Below are 24,369 nucleotides of genomic sequence, written 5' to 3' on the forward strand. Positions count from 1 at the left end.
AAAAATATAAAATGAATTTGATATGCCTTGTCAATAGCACTCGTTGCTTCATAATAATAAAGAGATGGTTATGTTTCTCAAAACCGATATTTTCTGAATCCGTGTTGGCTGCTTCTCAGTAAATCGTAATGCTCGAACACAGTATCGTAATGTTCGAACAGAGTATACGTTCCAAATCCTACTGCAAATCGACGTTAGTGGTATGGATCTGTACTCTAGCGGAATACTCCTGTTTCCTTTCTTGGATATTTGTGTGACTTGTGCAAATTTACAGTCTATAGGTACAGATCTTTCAACGAACGACTGCTAAATATGGAGTTGTCATATCAGCATACCCTGAGGGTAATCTGGCTGGTATACAATTGGGACTGGAAGGCCTTCCATTTTTTAAATGATTTAAGGTGCCGTGCTACGCCGAGGATATCTACTTCTAAGTTACTCGTGTTAGAATTTGTTGTTGACTCGAATACTGGAAAATTTAGTTCATCTTCTTTGTTGAAGGAATTTCGGAAAACAGTATTTAGTAACCGTGCTGTAGTGGCACTGTCATAAGTAACAACACTATTGTTACCGTGCAGTGAAGGTACTGATTGTGTCTTTTCGCTGCTGTACTTTATAAACGACCAAAGTCGCTTTGGATTTTCTACTAGATTTCGAGAGCGTTTCGATATGAGAAACTGTTAAAAGCATCTGGCATTGAAGTTCGCGCCACACTTCAAGTTCCTGTAAAACATCGCCAGACTCGAGGGTTTTGCTTTCTTTTAAATTTGGCATACTTTTTTCATTGCTTTTGCAACAGTGTTCTGACCTGTTTAGTGCACCATGAGGGATCAGTACCATTTTTTTGTATTTAAACGCTGGCCATTAAAACTGCGACACGAGGAAGAACAGTAATTAACGAAATTTACTTATTGTGCATATAAAATACAGTAGAAAAAACCCATGATTAAATCTGCAATGATTTCGTAGTATAAGGGTGCGAAAGTTAGTACACAGAGCTGCCTCCTCGAGCAGTAACGACAGTTACAGCCCGCCTGGGTTTGGATGACGGATACAGATATGTCACTGCATGCTGCTTCAGTTATGTGCCACCCATCATGAAATGTAGCAGCTCGTGAGTGGTTGTGTGCCAGTCTCTGGTCAATCTATGAGCAGGAGTTTCTAAAGCGGTAGTATGTCAGGACAGCAGAAGTGCAACGTGGCAGGCCTTCTGTCCTGTTCATACACTTGTTATGGGCCATCAAACAAGCCTATACTGCATTTCTAAAATCTGAATTTGCGTACATGTAAATTAACGTCATTTTGTTACTATATTACACAGTCGTGCAAAGTAGGTAATCGGATGCTATGTACCGGCATTTACATGATCGGGAGTAGGATGCATTCGTTTTGTTGTTCTGCTCATTTCACGCAGGAGATGAATAGGAACTTTTGGGCTGTGTGGAGGCCAGCTGCTCACAATAGCAGGAGTGGGGAGACATGTGGTTACTGGGAATCGTAGATAGAGTCTCGGCCCCAGGATGGTGGTTTTCTCTTTCACGTCGGGTCTCAGGAGCGAGAGCTAAGAGCTAGAGAAGCTATTTTTACTGTGGTTGGGGGCAGTTTTCTCGAGAAACCGACCCTCATGTTTCGGGCAGGAACGAGCCAGCTCAGCGCCCCAGCTATGCTGTTGTGTGGGATGTTTCGGAGGAAAGGTAGCCGAACTCCTTGGATAGCCGACAGAGCGGCACCATATGCAACATCCCAACTATCATGTTCCATTGGCGCCCATCGCCATGAAGATCCCCGCGCAAAGTCCTGGCAGAGGGTATGATAGGCTGCTCAACTGTTATGTCAGCACATGTCTGTAATCACCGTGGGGAATTTACGGGAAGGAATAGTAATGGCGCCTTGGTTGATGGAGTACAGTGGTGGGAGTTTAGACGAATTTGTCGTAAGACCTTAACTGTCGAAAGCCTTTTTTAATCAGCGTCGAGCGGTGAAGTTCTAGCTCAGCAGAGTGGAGGGGCGGAAGATAATTTTGAAGGGGGTTGTAGCAGTCAGTCACATATTCTGCCTGTCCCCAAGCAGCGGCCTACCACGATAAGCAGTTGTCATCAGCATACTGCCTTGCGCTATATTGCCGGCAATATACGCAGCTTCGGCCTATAGGTTTCCAGTTGATTTTTCAGCCCCCCCCAAAATTCGGACTGAAGTTTTCGGTGCTGATACCTGTAGAGCCACCTTGTCTCCTTAGGTGATAACGTGGTACTGTATTCAATTAGTTACTTGTTTATCGATATTATATAGTTCACCTGTTCTCTTTGTTCCCCCTTCTGATACTAGTGAAGCACACTACATTCCTTGCAGTGTCGTAAGTACCAGGTTCTTGCCAACACCTCTATCAAATGAGGACTATTTGCATGTTTGGTTTATGTAAATGTATATGATTGTTCCTTCTGTAAATACATGACCAATTTGTTCCAATTACAGAAAATAAATGAAATTGCAAATTTTTAGGATAGCATTGATCTATTAAACCGTCACATTCACCAGACTCCTTCCCCATCATCATCTTTGGATGGGAACTTTCATCAATTAATTTAATGAATAAATTATATGGTAGGCTAGCTCCCCATGTAGGATTTATATGAGGGCCATTATAAGATTGCGTTACACACTTTGCGCAGATTCAATATAAACTCACTTTGGTGTGATTTTTGTAACATTATTGATTGTGCCCCCTAACTTGTATATCAGTTAAGGGTCACACGATAGCAAACATGCGGCTAGTTTCCACAGGAGCCATGCAGTCTTACGTTACCTTGTTGAAAGATACCTTCACAAATACTTCGAATATAAGTCATAACTACTAGCATTCATATGTCAGAAATGTAATTCCTGTTGTTCAAACAGCTGGTTATGCGACAAAGAAGTGTGTGCACGTGCTGTGTACCTGTACCATTTTACCAAGCGAGATGGCGCAGTGCTTAATATAATGCACTTGCATTCGTGAGGACGACGGTTCATATCCCCGTCCGGCCATATAGATTCACATTTTGCGTGATTTCTCTAAATCGCTCAAGGAAAATACCGGGATGGTTCACTTCTAACGGGCGTGGCCGATTTCCTTTCATATTCTTCAGTAATACTGTCTTGTGCTTCATCTACAATGACCCAATTATTGAAGAGACGTTAAACACTAATCTCACTTCGTTCCTTCCTTACCGTCGTGCAGGGTGCTGAGCCGTATGACATGATGAATACGATCTGGCAACGTTTGTTTTCCTTGTGCGGTCAACACATGGATTCATCCATCGGACTAACACTTTCGCTGCCGTCTTCGTTTATACATGGCCTGCTGCGCCGTTCCCCATGTGCTGTTGGACGTGAATACGCCAGCCGCTTGTATTTTTCTACAGTGCTGTGGACATCTGAAGGCGTCCTGATCCACCGATCTCTCACTGCTGCAGACGAGTTACTTCCTTGTCTCGGTGAGTATTTATCATGCAACATATGTGCTTAATTGCACGCTATAATTCGCAAAAGACCTCGTTTCGATATCTTGCATCGTTGACGTGATGTGATGACTGTTATGACGACATGATTAGCTATGCGCAAGGACGTGAATGAGCGTATCGCGCGCTCCCGTCCTTTGGATATAAGACCCAGTAACTTGGGAATGAAATCAGCTATCGTTCTGCTCTCAATTTAAAATAAAGTTTCGACATTTACATTTTATTGACTGGATCTAAAATGAACCGTATATAACGTTTACGCAATGCATTTTTACCTCTGCAAAACCTTTAAAATTTCACGCAATGTTTATTTAATTTGATGGAGCACAGAGAGAAGAAATTCAGTCCTTTATCAAGTGAAGATATCAGACTATAGGCTGTGCAAAATAATTTTTTTTCAGTTAATAGTTCTCTTAAAAACGGATGATAAGTATTTCATAATAGCAGGTAAGTCCGCATGCACAGAATTGGAAGCGTCGCGTCCGACTAACCGTCGCATATAAAGCCCGATGACTTGAGAACTAAATGATATATCGTTCTTCTGTGGATGTTCAATAAAATTTCAGTAACTTGCCTACGTTTCATTTTCTGCAATGTATGAGCTAAACTCACCCATACGCAAAGTTTTTATCTCTGCAAAGTCATCAATTTCATGCAATGTTTTATTTAATATGATGCAGCGCAGTAAATATAACGGATAAAGAGAAGAAATTAGTTCTTTATCAAGTGAAGATATCAGACGGTAATGTTGAGTCTCGTTCCACAAGGAATCAAGGGAGGAGATGTTGTTATGGGTGGCTGATATCCTCTTTCTACAGCACAAATGCACAGGTGGATTAATATTGTTCTTTATTTACATGAACTGGAAACATTTACTCAACTTAAATAGAGTTTATGTTTCGTGGTGCAAGCTCATTAGTAATAGTCCTCTTACAGACGGATGTAATGTCAATATCGGTAATCTTGTTATTACAAGCTTGAGTTTCTCATTGCTAATAAAGTACAATACTGGTTGAGGCAAACTAGTCCCGCTGTAGTCACTAATCTGATCACTATGTACTACCGTAGCCTGCGGCGAACTAAACCCGCTCTCTGAGTTAACTGACAGACGCCAAACTGGATGCTTGAGTGATTCCCTCCGGTCAACGGCGGCGGCCTAAATACATGTTGAAGAGAGGGCGTTGCTTGTGACTGTGCCGCTGGTCTCTCTCGTGATAGGAGCGCTTCATCCAGCGCCTACTTATCTTCGCGCTTCATCTTTGCTGACCGATGTGCTGGTGAAAGCTTACGCCAGCACATCTAATATGTCCAATAATAAAAAATTTTCACCTAATATTTTTCGAAAAATCGAATGATATGTATTTCACGTATGCCGGAACGCCATCTCTCAGTGCAGTCAACAGCATTCGGCCAGCAGTCCAGCCATAACAAAAGCTGCTTCAGCACGGAATGCAAAGACCACTTCTGTAGTAGCGAAAGGAGTGGTTAACACACTGGACTTATATTCGGGAGGTCCACAACTCGGATCACCGTCCGGCCATCTAGATTTTAGGTTTTCCATCATTTCCTTAGAATGCTTAAGTCGAATAGCGAGATGGTTCCTTTGAAAGACCACATCTTCCCCTAATAGGGGATTTTGCTACACCTCTAATGCCATCGTTCTCTTTGGGACGTTATACAATAATCGCCCTTCCTTCCTTTTCATCGATCGTGATGCAATACGTGAAACTGAGACTCATCTGAAAAGACGCCGTGGTGCCATCTGCCGCACGCCAAGGGAAGTTGCATCATTCTTCGCCGTGATGACAGTCTGTGATGCTAAGTACGTAGTCGTACTCTCTGTGAAGATACGTAACTTTCTGATGGCGGGCCCACATCCTGACTCAAGGTGCATGTAGTGGATGCATTATCCTGTCTATCTGAACAGACAATGTGTTTATCCTTTCGAGCGCTAGAGCCAGTGACCGTTGAGACCCTGCAGGGTGATCAATATGGTCCACGTGCGTCGATAAATCACAGTCTCGATATACCGCGACAATGTCGCTATCAAATTCGGATAAGCTCTTCAGTAGGTATAATATGATCTTTTCAAAAACGACCAACATTCAAATCCCATTTCTAAATGTAAGTCCCACTGCGTAGTATATCCTTACAAACTACCCACTTCGTCCTGTTGCGCTGGAACGCTAATCATATGCGTATCCAGCCTCGTGATATCCTCCATACCAATTTGACGATGGTTACGCTTATAGTAACGAGTATGCACATATCATTAACTGTTGCCGACAACAGATAGGTTGCACTTTCAAACGAAAATAAAAATTGTAATTAAACAGAGCAGTACACAGATGAGCCCATAATATTATGACCGCTTGTTAACAGCGTGTTGGTCCACTTTCGGAACTCAATACAGCAGTGATTCTGCATGGCATTCATTCAAAAAGTCATTGATGGGTCTTCGGAAGGGTGTGACATAAAATATCTGTGGGCAGATCACGCAGTTCTTGTAAATTCGGCCGGCCGCGGTGGTCTCGCGGTTCTAGGCGCGCAGTCCGGAACCGTGCGACTGCTACGGTCGCAGGTTCGAATCCTGCCTCGGGCATGGATGTGTGTGATGTCCTTAGGTTAGTTAGGTTTAAGTAGTTCTAAGTTATAGGGGACTTATGACCACAGCAGTTGAGTCCCATAGTGCTCAGAGCCATTTGAACCATTGTAAATTCGGACTGCTGGTTAGTGGGCGTGGGGATGGGGCTCCACAGCGACGCAGATGTGTTCCACAGGGTTTAGATAATTCAAATTTGGTAGCCAAAATATAACGCGAGTTCTCAAGCCAGTGTAGCACCATTCTGGCCTTTTGACGTGGACAGCTATCAGGCCGGAAGATGCAGTCGTCCTCGAGGAAGACATCAAGCATGAAGGGATAACGTCAGGAAGAATGTTCGTGTAGTTGACACTTGCCATCGTACCTTCGGTTACTAACACAGCTAGTACTAAACCGTTGGTAAATACGCCCCGTAGTGTAATATTGCCCCCAGAAGATTGTGTTCGTGGTGCGGTGCATGTTTCGAGCAGCGGCTCACTTGAATGGCTGCGAATTTGCACACGAGCGTCGACCAGGTGTTATAACAAATGTGATTCGTCCGATGAGGGGATACTTTTCTATTGATCCACGGACCAATCTCGATGATACTATTCCTATTGCAATCGTGATTTACTATGTTCTTGAGTCAAGATGGGAGCACGAAGAGGTTGTCTGCTTCGGAGCCCCTTATTCGACACTGTGCTCCGAAATGTGTGCTCCTAACCACTTGTGCGGGCACCAGCACTGCACTCTGCCGCCAGATCTGCTACAGTTCACCGCCTATCCTGCCTTACACAGCAGGCAAGCCTACGAAAATCACGTTCTGTGGACGTCAAACTCCTCGTCGTCTACTCGTGATTTCACCGTCCTTCCACCACTTTCTATAGATGTTCATAACAACAGCACGCGAACAACCGACCAGCTTGGACGTTTCAGAATGCTGGGGTTCAGGTGCTGGACAGTAACAATCTGCCATTTGTCATCGTCGCTTATGTCAGTGGATTTCCCCATTTCCGACCAATATCGTCGCTAGAATGGTTTGCCATTCGTCTCAGCTCCGCTTATACATTTTTCTCACCGCTCTCGTGCCCTGAACGCCACGATGCGACATTCAATCTCGTCATGGGCTGTGGACCCGATCATCAGTGTACGTAAATTATTACAGTTTGAAATTGAATTAACAGCGGAATACTGAATGCCAGAAAATAAGTAGCATCAATCACCAAGAGGTTAAGTGTTATCACAAAAAGATGTGAGCGTTAACAGAAAAATTAGCATTTACATCTTAAATGTTTATCACGGAAACCTTTTGTTGTAGAATTACAGCAATGTAGCAGTGCCGCAGTGGCCTTTAGTGTAATACACCTAACTAGTTTCGCACTATAGTACATCTCAAGAGAATTTTCAAGTAATTAGCTTTTCTTTATATGTTGAGTAAGGCCTGTCTTGTTTGTAGATCCTATTACTGAGGGCATGCTAGTCTTGAGAGATGAATTTAGTTTTTCTGTCTCGAGCGGCGTACATCCGACTAAATGATGGAGGAGAACCGTAGTCCAACTCATAAAAAAATGTGGGGGGGGGGGGTAGGGGGCGGGGCGTGATGGGGGGGGAGGGGGAAGCCACAATCAGTGACCAATCAATTACAGTTCTGTCCACAGTATCCAAAGCCTTGCAATACAATAAAAAAACAATCAACTAACTGTACTTGGACTCCAAAATCCAATATAACAAACATTAATCTTGGTTTGTTAAACGGAAACGCAGACAATGCACTAATCAAGGTAACTGTGATGTAAACATGCCATAGGTAGCAGTGACGCCACGACACTGACATTACCAAAATATATTTCGTAGTGTTAGCTGTGACATAGCGCTTACAAAAACATGGCAACAAAATATTTTTTATGGTGGACTCATGTAGTTTGAAACTTACTTGTCAAAAAGACAGCCGTGTGTCGTCTGTGGGAATGAAAAGTTTTCACAGAAGCGAGTTTCTCAAAAGCGTGGCACGGTTTAGCCCTGAGCCCGCAAATTTTCACCTTCCATATGAATGGCATCTCGTCGGTGTTGGCCTCCCACAAAAACTATTTCTCCCTCTCTGCATGACGTCCATCATTACTCCAATCTATAAATGCTGACATCATCCAGATGAATGTCAAACAGGGCTCACAAAGACGCAGAACTTGTATCTGAAACTAAGTAGTAAGAAGTCCTTGATAATTTAAGTATCTCATGAGAGTTCATCTGTCGTGAATGCTACGAATGCCCCCTCCCTTTCCCTTCCACGATTTCTTAACTCTGCATCAATACCATACCGAAAAAGTATATTACAATCTGTGCGAAGCTTTGGCTGAGCACTTCAACTGGGCAGGAAGTACTGCCAGCATTTGCAAGAGAACTCCTGCTTTTCTTTATCCCCTGTACGAATTTCCACAGAATATGAAGTATAGACATATGTCGTCAATATTTCTGGCGAGACTATAGTACTGCCGTAAAGGACAACGCAGCCTGAATAGCGAAAATTCCTTACCTTACAACTAGCTTTGAATGCTTGCATTACGTCTGTAACACCCGCTTTTTCGATAACGCCAGAGCTTCGTACACCCAGTTTGAACTGTTGTGAAGAGGGAGTTCACCTGATTACCACACACACACCGTGTCATCTTCGCCGGATGCTCACTGTGCACGGCACTCAGAACACCACCCGCATGCATGACACACATCCGAAGCAACAACTGACGTGAGGTACTTGGAGGAAATCCGTTGCCACTGGTTGTAAAACAACTTTTTTATTGCCCATCTCGATTAATTTTTAAGTAACCGGCTTGGCTGCAACATGAACCATCGTCATATCTAATTGCATCGGTTGAAAGAGTAAACGGTCCAACTTATCAGGGAAATTTACGTACTTTATCGCAGGATAAAATAGTTTTAATAGTATTACGGCTCTACTCATCTATAAAACAAACATGTCTTCGAAGCTCTTCTCCATGGCTGCTTTCCAACTCTAGAATTTACCACTCTACGCACAAGTGAACACCCTATTGCTATTACTTCCCCATCAGCAAAGAACAGAGACGTTTACCCGACGCTGAGGCACAAGCAGTCTGCGTATAACTACGTATAAAACCGATAGCAGCCGCACGGGCATGCCTCTGCAGGGCGGAGTCTAGCGGGTACAACGCGTCCCGGCTGCGCTTGACAAAGGCCTCCGGTGACAAGCGCCCTGTAAAAATAAAATCGCCAGCGAGGTATCCCAAGACAAGCAGGGAATGCCTGCAATCGTCAGCGAATTTTGTGTACTGCGCATGTCGAGCAAGTCATCGACTTCACTCCACGTACGCATAAACAAATAGATTTACACATAGACGAGGCTTTCAAATTTTTTCAGATTCGTATTACGCCTGAACTAAATGTAAAATAAGTCGCATTCCCCTGTTTTGACCAAGGTTTTCGGGAGGTTTCCCTCGGTTGTAAGGACAATGCCGGAACTGGAAATCTCCACCCAAAATTTCCCTGTTGGACTCCCCTGCCCCACTAGCAGAACGTATATGGTACTTGGGTAGAAAGTCCCTAATTCTGCATGGCTCATTTTTGCAACAGCCCACTCTACCCTTAGAAGTAGTTGTGTAACGTATGAGAATGAGGTTAGGACCTCTTCTCTCTTTTCTATGAAGCCCCCCGTTACGCACCATAGTTTGATTACTACGATCACACTTTGAATGCGGAATTTCGTTTTGCTACTGACTGGATTGTTTGTCTTGATTTCAACGAATTTAGCTTCTATGGTTACTGGTTGGGAGTTGGCTTGTAGATAGAGTGGTATTTTCATTCGCTCTCGACAGCTGTCCGTGAATTAGACTTGTGACTGGTCACAGTGAAACTGTTCTCGTAATGTTCTTTTTTGTGATTTACACTGCGGTGTATCAAACTATATTAAAGAAAAAATCGAAGCACTTACGTTCGTCATCTTCTTCATTTCATTCAAAAAGTAATGTTTTTCCTTGGGAACGTTCATTTCTCCCTGTAGTAACACTTCTTATCAGTTCTATAGTACCTAATCTAATCTTAATTTACTTTTTCCCTGCATTACTTGTATTTTACGAGGGCGTGCTGAAAAGTGCCTCCGAATTTTTTGTGTGAAAACTATTTTAGCTTTTTTTTTTAAAAGAAAAAACGTTACTAACGTTCTACGTCTTTACTGTTCATGTCTGCATTTTTATTTCTCAACATCGCGACCCTGGCGACGAAGACATTTCTCTGAAACAGATACCAGTTTGTTGGTACCACAACTGTAGAATGTCTGACATTGTTGACGGAGCCACTACCTCACCTCTCCTTGCACCGCTTCAGCACTATCAAAGTGAAGCCCTCAAAGGTGTTCTTTAAATCCTGGAATCAGATGAAAATCAGGATGGGGCAAAGTCGGGACAGTATGGAGATCGATCGATGACAGTGAAATGAGGCGTCGGACTGTTGGAGATGTCGGAGCGCTCGTGTGTGCTCTGACATTGTCATCCTGAGGAGGGGCGTCATCCATGTGTGGACCAACTATTGGAATTCGACGACAGGTCGGCAACAGAAACCAAAACATTGCTTTAAAACAAGCCTTCAGTGCATAGTGTTGTGGAATGCGGAAAAAAACCGCAAATTGGCGTTCATAAGAAGAAGAACAACACCAAAAATGCAACAAGAGCGTAATATGTAGGAAATTGTCCACGCAACCTGTAAGTACAGTTCAAAACATTACTACTTAATAGGAAATACCAACCACCAGAACTGTTTATAACCTATAGGCACAATGACAAAAATGTAAATAAAATAGCTAACATATATACATATTCCAGGCCACTGATGATGCCTTGCAGAAAATAAAGGCGAAACGCGTATGGTACTAAAATTGTGTTTTATTCAGTTGCTGTCAGACGGTCCATAAGTAAAAATTATTAATATACCGTAATATTACATGCAACTGAGGAAGACCGGACTATAAAAGTTGAAGATGTTCATATGCCAGCTTGGAAACTGATCCACTCAACCAGTCTCCACATCCACAATCTTAATCTAACTCAATCTCACTCGTGTCTACGTTTTCCTGGTTATCTGCTCCTCCATGGTTCTGTCACTCACTACGACTCCTCAAACTACTTGCATTCTCCCAGCTATAAATATTCTACCAAATTACCGTCACCCCAAACCCGAATCACACATATCCACGTATACTACATATCTCACAAATTAGACTCAAAAATGCCGTTGTTTCCCCTGCAGCTTCCATTCCTAATATGATGCAACGGATCGAGTGTAGAGCAATCTCGCTGCCACAGCAACATCAGTTTTCAAGAAGACGACTATGACTACATGTACTTCATGTACTTCTAATGTCATCAATCACAACAAATGTTTAGTAATTTTAGAACTCATGTAAATATTTTATCAATTAATTATTTTGCATTTGTAATTATTTAGTGTCAGCCATTATATGAAGGGTGTACAAAAAGTAATGCAACACTTTTTTCTGAAAGCAGGTCGTTTTATTCAGGATTCCAATACACCATATTATTCCCCACTTTTTTGGCTACAAAGCCCTATTTTTCAACATAATATCCATTCAGTGCGACAGCCTTACTCAACCTTACTGGGAGGGCCTGTACATCTGCATGGTACCACTCTACAGGTCGACGTCGGAGCCAACGTCTTGTAGCATGCCCACCATCCACGTACTGTGGAGAGCATCTTTCATTGAGCCAAACACATGGAAGTCGGAAGATGCTGTGGGGAGAATGAGGAAGAGTCCTATGAAGTTTTGTGAGCTCCTCTTGGGTGCGCAGACTTGCGTGAGTCCTTGTGTTATCATGGAGAAGGGGAAGTTCGTCTGCATATTTGCGAGATTGAACACGCTTAAGTAGTTTCTTCCATTTCCTGGGGGTAGCACAATACACCTCTGAGTTGATCGTTGCACCACGAGGGAGGACATCAACAGAGTAACCCCTTCAGAATCCCAGAGGTCATCACCATGACTTTACAAGCTGAGGATGTGGCTTTGAACTTTTTCTTCGGAGGAAAGGTATTATGACACCACTCCATGAATTTCCGTTCTGTTTCCCGTTCGAGGTGATGGGGCCATGTTTCATTGCCTGTGATGTTCGGAGTAACGTGTCTCTGTTAGGGAGCGTGGAACCCAGTGTGCAAACACTTTTGAGTTCCCCTACAGGTGGACATCAGTACGATCAGAGATGCCCAGTTAAGCTGTTAGATGTTTGATTGTCATGTCTAATGAGAGTGTCCGCAAGTTCCAACATTGCAGGAGTCACAACTGTGTGCATACGGCTGACACACGGGGTATCGGACAGGTTTACGTGACACCTCGCCCAACGACTCACCATGCTTTTGTTCACTGCCAGGTCTCAGTAAACATTTTGCAAGCGTCTATGAATATACAGGGTGAAAAGTATTTAAACCGACAAACTCTGGGAGGTTGTAGGGGACATCAAAACAAATATTTTTCCCTAATGTCATTTTTTCCTATGAGAAGTATTTAAACCGGTAGAAGAAGATTTCTCTGGCGACAAATTAATTAAACCAACAAAGAAGTCCAGAGGGGACATATCTGGGGATCGAGCAGGCCATGGTACAGGACCACTTCTGCCAATCCAAGTTTCTGGGATCCGTCGGTCCAGGAATTGACGCACACGACGACTGAAATGTGCGGGCGCCCAGTCATGTTGGAACCACATGCGTTGTCTTGTAGGGAGCGGGACGTTTTCCAGCAATTCTGGCAATGCTCTGGCGAGAAAATTGTAATAGTGCCTGCCATTTAATGGCCTAGGTAGCAGATACGGCCCAATTAAACAGCCCCCAACAACACCGACCCACACATTAACGAAGAACCGCACATGATGAGAGCTAGTAATTGTGGCATGTGGATTATCCTCACTCCAAACATGCGAATTGTGCATGTTGAAGACTCCATCACGCCCAAACGTTGCTTCATCGGTAAACACAGAGGATGAAAATGTAGGATGCATTTCACAGTGTCATAGGTACCACTGCGAAAACTGTGCTCTGGGTGGATAATCAACTGGTTCCAGGTTGTGGACACGCTGTAAGTGAAATGGACGTAACAATTGCTCTCGAAGGACTGTTCTTACATTCGTCTGATTCGTCCCCGTGGTACGTGCAATTGCACGAGTACTGATTGAAGGAGCCCGGTCCACATGCTGCAAGACAGCTTCCTCAAACTGCAACGCTCTTACCGTGCGACGGCGCCCCTGTCCAGGTAATCTGCTAAATGAGCCGGTCTCACGCAGACGTTGGCACACAGCATCAAAGGTCGCATGATGCGGGATACGACGATTAGGATATTGTTGCTGATAAACCCGCTGTGCATCTCGTCCGTCGTGGTGCGCTACGTAGTACGCACTAAGCATGTCAGTGTACTCACTATAGGTGTATCGCTCCATTAGTAAACAGAGACAATGCACTACTACACTGGTGGACAGCAGTTGCCTAGAACTGAAGAGCGTAATACGGCCTCCAACGGCTTAAATAATCCTCATAGGAAAAAATGACATTAGGGAAGAAATGTTTGTTTTGATGTCCCCTACAACCTCACAGAATTTGTCGGATAAAATACTTTTCAGCAAAGAAACGGAATGACAGCTCTTTGTTTGGAATGCACTTCCGCTACAGACGCCATTTTGAAGGCTACGTTCAGCGCCGCCACCAATCGGAACTTCATGAAAGTATAGAGGATCCACTATGTCACACAACAAATTCAGCATTTTTTAAACCGAAACTGGCCGAGAAGAATTGCGTGTTGCATTACTTGTTGACTGCCCCTCGAACCTTAGAACATGTTTGGAGGAAGAGCCGAAAGCAAGGTGGTGTGTGGGTTGAAAGCAGCGCTAGTGGTGACTCACCCCGCCTTGCGGCGCCAGCGGCCTGCGAGCGCTCCGGTGACGGCGAGGCCCAGAGCGCCCAGAAGAGAAGCGCCGATGCCGACCAGTGAGAGCGTCTCCAGCGGCCTGGCGTGGTCGCCCCACTGCAGGTCGGCGTCCGTCACCAGCTGCCCGATGTGCGTCAGGTGCCGGCAGCGGCACACGTCCGTCGTCTGCCAGGGGAAACACCACAAGCAAAATCCAGAGACGGAAAGCACTTCTGGAGAAAGAAACTACACTAAAGCGCCAAAGAAACTGGTATAGGCATGCATATTCAAATACAGAGATATCTAAACAGGCAGAAAACGGCTCTACGGTCGACAACGCCTACGCAAGACAACAAGTGTCTGGTGCAGTTGTTAGATCGGTTACTGCTGCTACAATAGCAGTTTATCAAGATTTAAGTCAGTTTGATCGTGAGGCTATAGTCGACGCACGAGGGATGGGACATAGAATCCCCGAGGTAGCGATGAAGTGGGGATTTTCCGGTACGACCATTCCACGAGAGTACCGTCAATATCAGGAATCCGGTAAAACATCAAATCTCCGACATCGCTGCGGCCGGAAAAAGATCCTGCAAGAACGGGGCCAAAGACGATTGAAAAGAATCGTTCAACGTTACAGAAGTGCAACCCTTCCGCAAATTGCTGTAGATTTCTATGCTGGGCCTTCAACAAGTGTCAGCGTGCGAAAACCATTCAACGAAACTGGCTTTCGTGTACCCTTGATGACTGCACGACACAAAGCTTTGTGCCTCACCTGGGCCCGTCAACACCGACATTGGACTGTTGATGACGGGAAACATGTTGCCTGGTTCGATGAGTCTCGTTTCAAATTTCTTCGAGTGGATGGACGAGTACAGGTATGGAGACATCATGCAGAATCCATGGACACTGCGTGTCAGCAGCGAACTGTTCAAGATGGTGAAGGCACTGTAATAGTGTGGGGTGTGTGCAGTTGGAGTGATATGAGACCCGTGGTATGTCTAGATAAGACTCTGAGAGGTGACACCTATGTAAACATCCAGTCTGATCACCTGCATCCATTCATGTCCATTGTGCATTACGCCGGATTTTTGAAATTCCAGCAGGACAATGCGACACCATACATATCCAGAATTGCTATAGAATGGCTCCAGGAGTACTCGTCTGAGTTTAAACACTTCCGCTTGTCACCGAACTCCTCAGCCAAGAACATTATTGAACATATCTAGAATGCCTTGAAACAAGGTGTTCAGAAGAGATCTTCACCCCCTAGTACTCTTACGGATTTATGGAGAGCGCTGCAGGGTTCATCGTGTCAGTTCTCTGCAGCACTGCTTGAGGCATTAGTCGAGCCCATACCACGTCGTGTTGCTGCACTTCTGCGTGCTCGCGGGGGCCCTACACGATATAAGGCAGCTGCACCAGTTTCTTTGGTTCTTCGGTGTGACTTTTCACAATATATATAAATGACCTCGTAGATAGTGTCGGAGATTCCATGCGGCTTTTCGCGGGTGATGCTGTAGTATACAGAGAAGTTGCAGCATTAGAAAATTGCAGCAAAATGCAGGAAGATCTGCAGCGGATAGGCACTTGGTGCAGGGAGTGGCAACTGACCCTTAACATAGACAAATGTAATGTATTGCGAATACATAGAAAGAAGGACCCTTTATTGTATGATTATATGATAGCGGAACAAATACTGGTAGCAGTTACTTCTGTAAAATATCTGGGAGTATGCGTGCGGAACGATTTGAAGTGTAATGATCATATAAAATTAATTGTTGGTAAGGCGGGTGCCAGGTTGAGATTCATTGGGAGACTCCTTAGAAAATGTAGTCCATCAACAAAGGAGGTGGCTTACAAAACACTCGTTCGACCTATACTTGAGTATTGCTCATCAGTGTGGGATCCGTACCAGGTCGGGTTGACGGAGGAGATAGAGAAGATCCAAAGAAGAGCTGCGCGTTTCGTCACAGGGTTTTTTGGTAACCGTGATAGCGTTACGGAGATGTTTAGCAAACTCAAGTGACAGACTCTGCAAGAGAGGCGCTGTGCATCGCGGTGTAGCTTGTTCGCCAGGTTTCGAGAGGGTGCGTTTCTGGATGAGGTATCGAATATATTGCTTCCTCCTACTTATACCTCCCGTGGAGATCACGAATGTAAAATTAGAGAGATCCGAGCGCGCACAGAGGCTTTCCGACAGTCGTTCGTCCCGCGAACCATACGCGACTGGAACAGAAAAGGGAGGTAATGACAGTGGCACGTAAAGTGCCCTCCGCCACACACCGTTGGGTGGCTTGCGGAGTATAAATGTAGATGTAGATGTAGAACGAGTTGTCAAACAAAAACATCTACATTTTGTTTTATCCACAAGGGAGGAAGCTAAACACTATTATGCCCTCACGTTTTGCCCCTTTCTGCACCACTACACGATTATCGTAGTCAATAATGAAGGCTGTTTTAATTCAAACTGTTACAGTTAAAACTGCTACTATGATTTTCAAGTTTGATTGGTACTTGACAAAAATAACGAAAGAGAATAATTTTATTGTTAGACTGTTGTTAGCATGACCAAGCTCTTAAAAAAGATATTGTACTCCAAATAGTATCCTCGCAATATGTTGCTAATCACTCAATATTTTGTGTGTGAGTGTGAAACTGTCCCTGTCTGGTAATGATCGGAAACACTCTAAGTAAGTTAATTATGATTTGGTTTCACAACCAGAACCAGCAATCCCCAACACAGCAAATGCTGATAAACGTAAGGATTTAAAAAGTTATATATTACTAGCTTCAAATAGACTCACTTTGCTTGGTCCTTATTTTCATTTGTTTTCTGATAAAATTTCGGATCACTCTAGAACACTCAAGTACATTGCAAAAATGAACACTCAAAGAAATCCTACTAATGTTACTATTTCACGCTTAGAAATACTCTAGAATATTCCAAACTACTCTTAAGTACTCTTAAATACACTTGGGTATACAACAATGCACTTGATCCATTTTTCCAGTGACAACGTGTACGTATTTGTTAAACGCTTCCGTGAGATCTTTACGGGAATTTTGCACTTGCCAAACTGTAATTTCTATTACTTCTGATTTGCACTTCTCGTACACTGATGTTTTGTTCATCTGTTTACGACCGTTGTCTTTCACGAACTTCACGCATTCTAATTCTGCTTCACTCATTGCAACTCTGCTTAGTTCATTTTGCAATCTTGCTTATTCAGCACTTTATCTATTTCTGCTCGCTGAGTGTCTCACTCGATCCTCTTCTCTATTTCTATCTCGATTTTCATCTATTAAATTTTCTTTCAGTCTCTCCATTCTTTTCGGTAGCTACATTAAAAGCATTTGTTGCTCCTCATCGGTTTCATTTCTTTGCTGTTCTTTCTATTTCCTTTTTTTCAGTTCTCCACTGACAAGTTTTCCTCGTCTTTTATGGTACTGCGTCCTGTTGAGTGTTAATATTAATCTGGTAAAATTCCATTTAATACAATGTTCACAAACATAAGAAATTTCAATTGCAGTTAAATTTATTTTTCTATCGTTTTCACTTATCCCTGATCCAAACGCATACTGACACAAGCGTCTCACCACTGCCAATGTATTCTCTTTTGCGATGGAATGTTTCTCATCCCAAACAAGACAATGGACCACTCTAGAGCATCCTTGAACATCCTCTACCATTATAGAATATTCTCGATTATCCAGGAAAATTGTAGAACATTCTGCAACATTCTCCATCATTCTAGAACATTCTCTAGTCTCACCGATTTTGGCACTCAGTTCCTAGCTGCTTACAAGACTTCCTGTAAGACGTCCATTGTCCTTTTGCGACACCCACATCTTCGAAACCAACCCCTGCAATTCTAAACCGAAACTTTCTTCATGGAGGGCTACCACACCTTATAACCCTCACGGAGCTACAGGTTTGGGTTGCAGAGTTACAGTGGCGCACACTGACAAACCACGCTTCACATTTACTGTGTATATTGACGTGGTCGCCAACAAAAGTGCATATAAGCATGCACACATAGAAATTTGGAACAATAGGTTTTAATCTTTCATTCCATCTTCTCTATTATTAGTATTGATAATGTTTGATCTGCTGCATGCAAAACTGAGTGAACAGTCTCTCCATTCTTTTCGGTAGAAAAGTTCGGGATTTTGATAATATAAAGCGCCAATTGGAAAGAATCTGGTACGACATTCTTCACAGAAAACTATCCAAAATTTTAGAGGAACTTTCATTTATTTATACTTCTGTTCATGCACTCATTTTCAGAGATGTTACAACAACTAAACTGTATTTTTGTTTTAAATGAACAATTGTCATGTTATTTTCTGAGGCATATTCAGCGGTCTACAATGTTACTAAACGCATTTTGTTTCTGTATATGGTTACTATGTCATAGCAGCAGTTCGAGGATAACTTAGTACATTATCTGTATTGAAAGGATTAAGACTGAGAACTTTTTATGTCTGTATTGGCTGCATGCCAAGTACTTCGATATTCAGTATACTAGTTTTTGTGGTTACTATATTGCCTGTAAGTACTTTTCCACGTAGATTTCATGAGTATCCACTACTGTATGGCTGAGAATGTCACAACAATGTCAGATCTACAACATACTTCACTGTTAGTATGGATTGTGCACTTGCATGTAAGTTACTGGTATTATTAATCTGTGGACACAGCTGCAAAAATCTTTCAAAGATATAGAACACTGAATTCTATGTAGTGGATACTTCTTGAATCAGTCTGATGTCTGATTCTTTCCTTAGTCCATCACTTGCTACTACAATTTTCTTTTTCAGAACACATAGCAGTCCTTTCCTCAGCAGTAATTGATTAATGCTGTTTCTCAGTCTTTTTAATAGCTCTGTTCCTACAAAATTGAGCATGTGGGCAGAACACAAGGTAGAACTTCTTCTTACGAATGTTACCTCTATTCCTGTAACAACTAAAGTGATGTCGTTACGAGATATTGCTAGAAAAAGATTCGTTTTGAGATATTGTCAGAAAAAGATTTGTTTAAATGACGAAATAACTGTTGACAGTTGTACCAAGAAGTCTCTTTTTTTGTCAGTATCGAATGTCGATATCTTTTCTTTGTCCTTAATATCGTCGGTACGATGTTTAAATGTTTCAGTATCGATATTGAAACATCGACGTTTCTATTCCCAAATGCGATAATTTGTTAATTACGATATCATCACATACCTGTACTGTCAACCAATCTTTCCACAAAAAATTCTTTTTATACATATTGATCTTAGTAATTTCAAATACAGTTTCAGTCAACGAACAAATAAAAACTTTTATTTTTTTTTGCTTTTGCCTTCGTATCTTTGCCGTCAAAAATAAACTTGAAGAGCATGGCAGGAATTATCTCAAATCGAAATTTTTTGTTACACATATGTAAACTGCCTAGAATGTTCCTGTGAATCTTTTGAACGTTAAAACCACCCATATGGCGAAGTCACGTAGTGTGCAAGACACCAGAAGATGCACATACCTGACCCCGATGGTGCAGCTTACAGACGCTGAAGTCCCAGGTCTTGGTTGTCAAGTCCCAAACGCCGCATCGACGGCGCACACCAACTACTCGAGGCCTGAGGAAGATGTCCACGTGGTTGATGGATAGCGAAGAGTTGAAAGCTGCTACCTACAAGTACAGCATGCCACTTCATGAACACCTAACTGAAGAGTCAAAGTAAACGTGAATTGCATTGATTATCCCGGAGGAGCTGCTTAGACAACGGCTGCTATATTGTTTGCCAAATAACGAAGTAGTTATGTTACAAGAACCAGAATGTCTCTTCAGAAATTAGAGTTCCATACAAAAACGAATATAATGAGGAACAAAAATAAGGAAAACTAAGAGTGGCTGTTACAAATATAGGCCGCCATTACTTCAATGAGCTGTGGGACATTCCAGTTAACTGCCGCACTCTTTCAGCAGCTACAACGAAACGGGCTTGCGGTTGTGGCAGCTCAGGTCTCGTGAACTGGCATCTTATGTTATCCCCCTGAAATGGTCTATTAGCCTTAAATCTAAAATTAGCAGTGTACTCAGACATAAATACACCAAGAAAAAAAGTTGCACCACGACGGAATTATCCGAATGGGACGGAAACTGGTAGATGCGATGCTAATGTATAGAGAAACAAATGATTACAGTTTCAGAAAACTTGGATGATTTATTCAAGAGAAAGTGATTCACAAATTGAGTTAAGTTAGTAATGAGTTGTTGCACCTCTGGCTCTTATGCAAGCAGTTATTCGGCCTAGCATTGGTCGACTAGCTCGACATATATATTCGTGAGGGATACCGGTCGGAATTCTGTCCAATTGGCGCGTTAGGTTGTCAGAATCCCAAGCTGGACGCAAGGGCCTGCTCATAATGCTCCAACGTTCTCAGTTGGGGAGAGATCGGACGACCTTGCGTATTGGAAAGCAAACAGAAAAGCAGCAGAAACTCTCGGGCGGATATTATCTTCCTGGAATCGAATCCCAGGGTGGCTTGCCATGAAGAGCACCAAAGTGGGTCATGGAATGTCGTCGACGTAACGCTGTGCTGTAAGGGTGTCGCACATGACAACCGAAGATGTCCTCCAATGAAAAGAAATGCTACCTCAGGCCATCACCCCTCGCTGTTGGACCATTTGGGCGACAGTGACGTAGGTATCCCACCGCCGTCCGGTGAGTCTCCAGACACGTCTCCGGTGGTCAACGGGGCTCAATTCGAAGACGTGTCTGAAGACGCCTCTGACAGTGCTGGGATATCAGCCTCACCGTCGCCCGCTGTACAACCCGACAACCAGGAGTGAAGAAGCTCTGGAGTGCCATTTCTTTTCATAGCAGAACCGCGCCACCCACACAGCACAGCGGAACGTCGAGATATTCTATGCTCCGTTCTGTTGCCTTTCATGCCAAACCATCCTGGACTTACATTTCAGCAAGATAATGCCCGTCCACTCACGGCGAGAGTTTCTGCTGCTTATCTTCGTGCTTGCGAAACCCTGTCTTGTCCAGCAAGGTCGCCGAATCTCTCCCCAACCAGTTCGGGATTTTGATAATATAAAGCGCCAATTGGAAAGAATCTGGTACGACATCCCTCAGGACGACATCCAAGAACTATGTCAATCAGGTCCAAGGCGAATGACTGCTTTCGTAAGGGCCAAAGGTGAATAAATGCGTTATTGACTTGCTCAATTTGTGAAGCTCTTTCTCTTGAATAGAACACCCAATTTTTCTGAAAATTTAATCGTTTGTTCGTCAGTACACGTTCATCACATCTACCGATTTTCGTCCCATTCCGATAATTCCTTCGTGGTGTGTCTTTCTTTTTGTCTTAAAGTGTATCATAGTGTGGAAAGAGAAACAAAAGTAGTCACGCCGTAGTGAGAGTCAGCGAAAACACAAACATTTTTGCTTTAAAATACGCAGCCGCAGTCTTCTAAATTTGTCGGTGGAGTTTGTATTAACACTAGACAGTGGCCAGCCGGCAACAAAAGTCAACTGTAGGCTAATTTTAATTGTTTATCGGTGAAGTTACTATATCTAAAGAGGTTAACTTATCAGACGCATTGCAAATTAGATCTAAGGCGCTGCAGTCATGGACTGTGCGACTGGTCCCGGCGGAGGTTCGAGTCCTCCTTCGGGCATGGGTGTGTGTCTTTGTCCTTAGGATAATTTAGGTTAAGTAGTGTGGAAGCTTAGGGACTGATGACCTTAGCAGTTAAGTCCCATAAGATTTCACACACATACCACTACTACTACTGCAAATTACATATAGAGAGCGACCAGAAGCTGAATCAATAAATAAATAAAAAAAAAACAGCAAAACACATTTCTGGTCGTCGAAATTGCAACGCCATGAACGATAGCAAGAAGCGAAATTTTCAGATTCGTAGACAGTGGTAGAAAGAAGACAATTAAATCTGTAAGTGATCTGGGATCACACAAATTGCGAAATTTAGTACAAGGATCTGCCACCTGTCGCATCAACGTCAGCTGTAAGCCACTTTGCATCGCCTCGAACTAGGCTAGGATGGCAGATACGGGTATGTCATTGCATGGTGCTTCAACTGCAGTTCATCCTCATTGTGGCTGGATAGTGGTGGCGTTCCAGGCTCTCGGCAGCCCATGACCAGAAGTTTCCAGTGGCTGCGTGATCTAGAGAACGTGCTGGCCAGCCCAACGGACGAACTCCTCTGTACCCACGTAGCTCAAACATCTTTGGCAACATGACGTCTTGCCGCGTCTTGTTGAAAGTAACGTCACGGGGACCACGGCCGCCGGCCTTAACGAGACAGATATGTAACACTCGCTGTCCAGATAATCGGCTGTTGGAATCGATGGTTTCCGGAAGGTAGTACTGTTGGTCCATAGGTGATGAGGGTCTGTACCCAGTGGCATCCCACACCATCACGCCACAGACATGGTTGTATGACAATAAGGTATACAAACTTGCAAGGTTCATTATCCTTGGTATCTCTACACACGGAGGTGGCAGTCGTGATGCTAAAGCCGAGCAGGGACTGACCTGAAAAGACAGACGTGGTGCCTCCCGTGTGCCTAGTGTTGTCACTGGGTGTGTCACTGTCAGCGCGCATTTCTCTGCAGCCGTGTCAAGGAAACTGACAGCGCCGCTGCTCGATGCCGCACTGCCACAGGAACGATATAGCTGTCCTCTCGGCCCCTAGTCGCGTGGGGCCGTTGCGATCTTCCGACCCCAACCGATGCGCGTTTTAATATAAGGGAATGGTAACTGTAAGTCTGGATAGATCGCGATATTATCCCTGTCGAAGACGTTTCTCCACCTCATGCGAGCTGTAACACGATCGTCTCACCGTTAAGCAACATCAGAATGCGATTTCTGAATGGGAAACCAGCTGTGCAGTCTTTCCTTGTATACGCAGCATAGATGGCGTTACTCCTACCTACGTTATGTAGTTCGCTGAAACGTGAATCATTTGCATATACAAACAAATATTGTACTTCATGTCAGTTTGTAGTTTGTAGCATACCTCTTCCATCGTTTTGCAATTTTGATGGACAGCAGTATAGTATGAGAAAATGAATTCAAAAGATAATAAACAACACATCGACAGAGAAGAGTTCGTCGTTAAATGCACAGGAGATGCTAAGGGCATAATGAATAATTTTCTGTTAACTGAATTTGAATTATGACTTGGAGCTTATGCTCACTGAAAAGATAGAACTAGGAACTAAAATTAGATTATCGAATTAAAGTATTTATTTTCTGTTAAGATAAAATTTTGCGCAAATGCACTATTGCTATCGTAAACCAACATACATGGAGTTTAAACTGAATTTGGTTCTAATGATAACATCTTAAGCTTGTTATTACTTTAAGAAGTTCAAACTGCACGTAATCCACAGCACTAGTTCGCTTCAGTGTTCTTACACAGACATGCTAGCGAGCACAACGTAGCTTCTCCCTAGTCCATTGTCGAACGTAGCATTACTTTCACGCACGTTACTACACCTGAATCAACCTCGCCTTTTTGTGGAACATCAGTTTTGATAGCACTGGATATTTTGTGAGGTGAATACTCGAATACCAAACGCGTTCTCCGTGCAACAAAAATAAACTTTAATTTATCGTAAGTATCGTGTACGTTTGGTTTAATGGTTCTAAGAGAACACAAACTAAAAATACCAGATTTCTGTATTTACATGTAACGTTATAGATGACGCCTACCAGTGTTGCGGAACTACGCCAGGGGAGAGTCATCTGATGGGGAGGAATCTCTTCTGAATCAGCAGTCTTCTGACTGGTTTGATGTAGCCCGTCGCGAATTCCTCTCCTGTGACTTCAATTTCCTCTCGGAGTACCACTTGCAATCTACGTCCTCAATTGTTTGCAGGATGTACTCCAATCACTGTCTTCCTCTACAGTACTTACCCTCTACAGCTCCCTCTAGTACCATGGAAGATATTCCCTGATATCTTACCACTTGTCCTATCATTCTGTCCCTTCTTCCTGTCCATGTTTTCCCTGCGTTCCTTTCCTCGTCGATTCTGCTGAGATCCTCCTCATTCCTTACCTTATCACTGCACCTAGTTTTCAACATCCTACAGCAGCACCACATCTCAAATGCTTCGAGTCTCTTCTTTATCGGTTTTCCCATACTTCATGTTTTACTACCATACAATGCTGTGCTCCAAACGTACATTCTCAGAAATCTCTTCCTTACAATAAGGCCTTTGTTTGATATCAGTACACTTCTCTTGGCCAGGAAGGTCCTTCCTTGCCACTGCTAGTGCGCTTGTTGTGTCCTCCTTGCTGCGTCCGTCGTTGTTTATTTTGCTGCCTAGGTGGCAGAATT

The 24,369-nt window shown here is 43.4% G+C and overlaps 1 protein-coding gene across 1 annotated transcript in view; it reads right to left on the minus strand.

Annotated features, from left to right (window-relative positions):
- LOC126456875 (uncharacterized) overlaps positions 1–24,369 on the minus strand; it is a 249,809-nt gene that overhangs the window by 100,049 nt on the left and 125,391 nt on the right. The window contains exons 9-10 of the mRNA XM_050092695.1: positions 19,528–19,677; positions 14,001–14,191 (exon numbers count right to left, since the gene is read on the minus strand). Coding sequence (XP_049948652.1) covers positions 14,001–14,191; positions 19,528–19,677 — 341 coding nt within the window. The remainder of the gene's footprint in view (positions 1–14,000; positions 14,192–19,527; positions 19,678–24,369) is intronic.

Source organism: Schistocerca serialis, chromosome 2 (assembly GCF_023864345.2).
Source record: "Schistocerca serialis cubense isolate TAMUIC-IGC-003099 chromosome 2, iqSchSeri2.2, whole genome shotgun sequence".
Taxonomy (NCBI): domain Eukaryota; kingdom Metazoa; phylum Arthropoda; class Insecta; order Orthoptera; family Acrididae; genus Schistocerca; species Schistocerca serialis.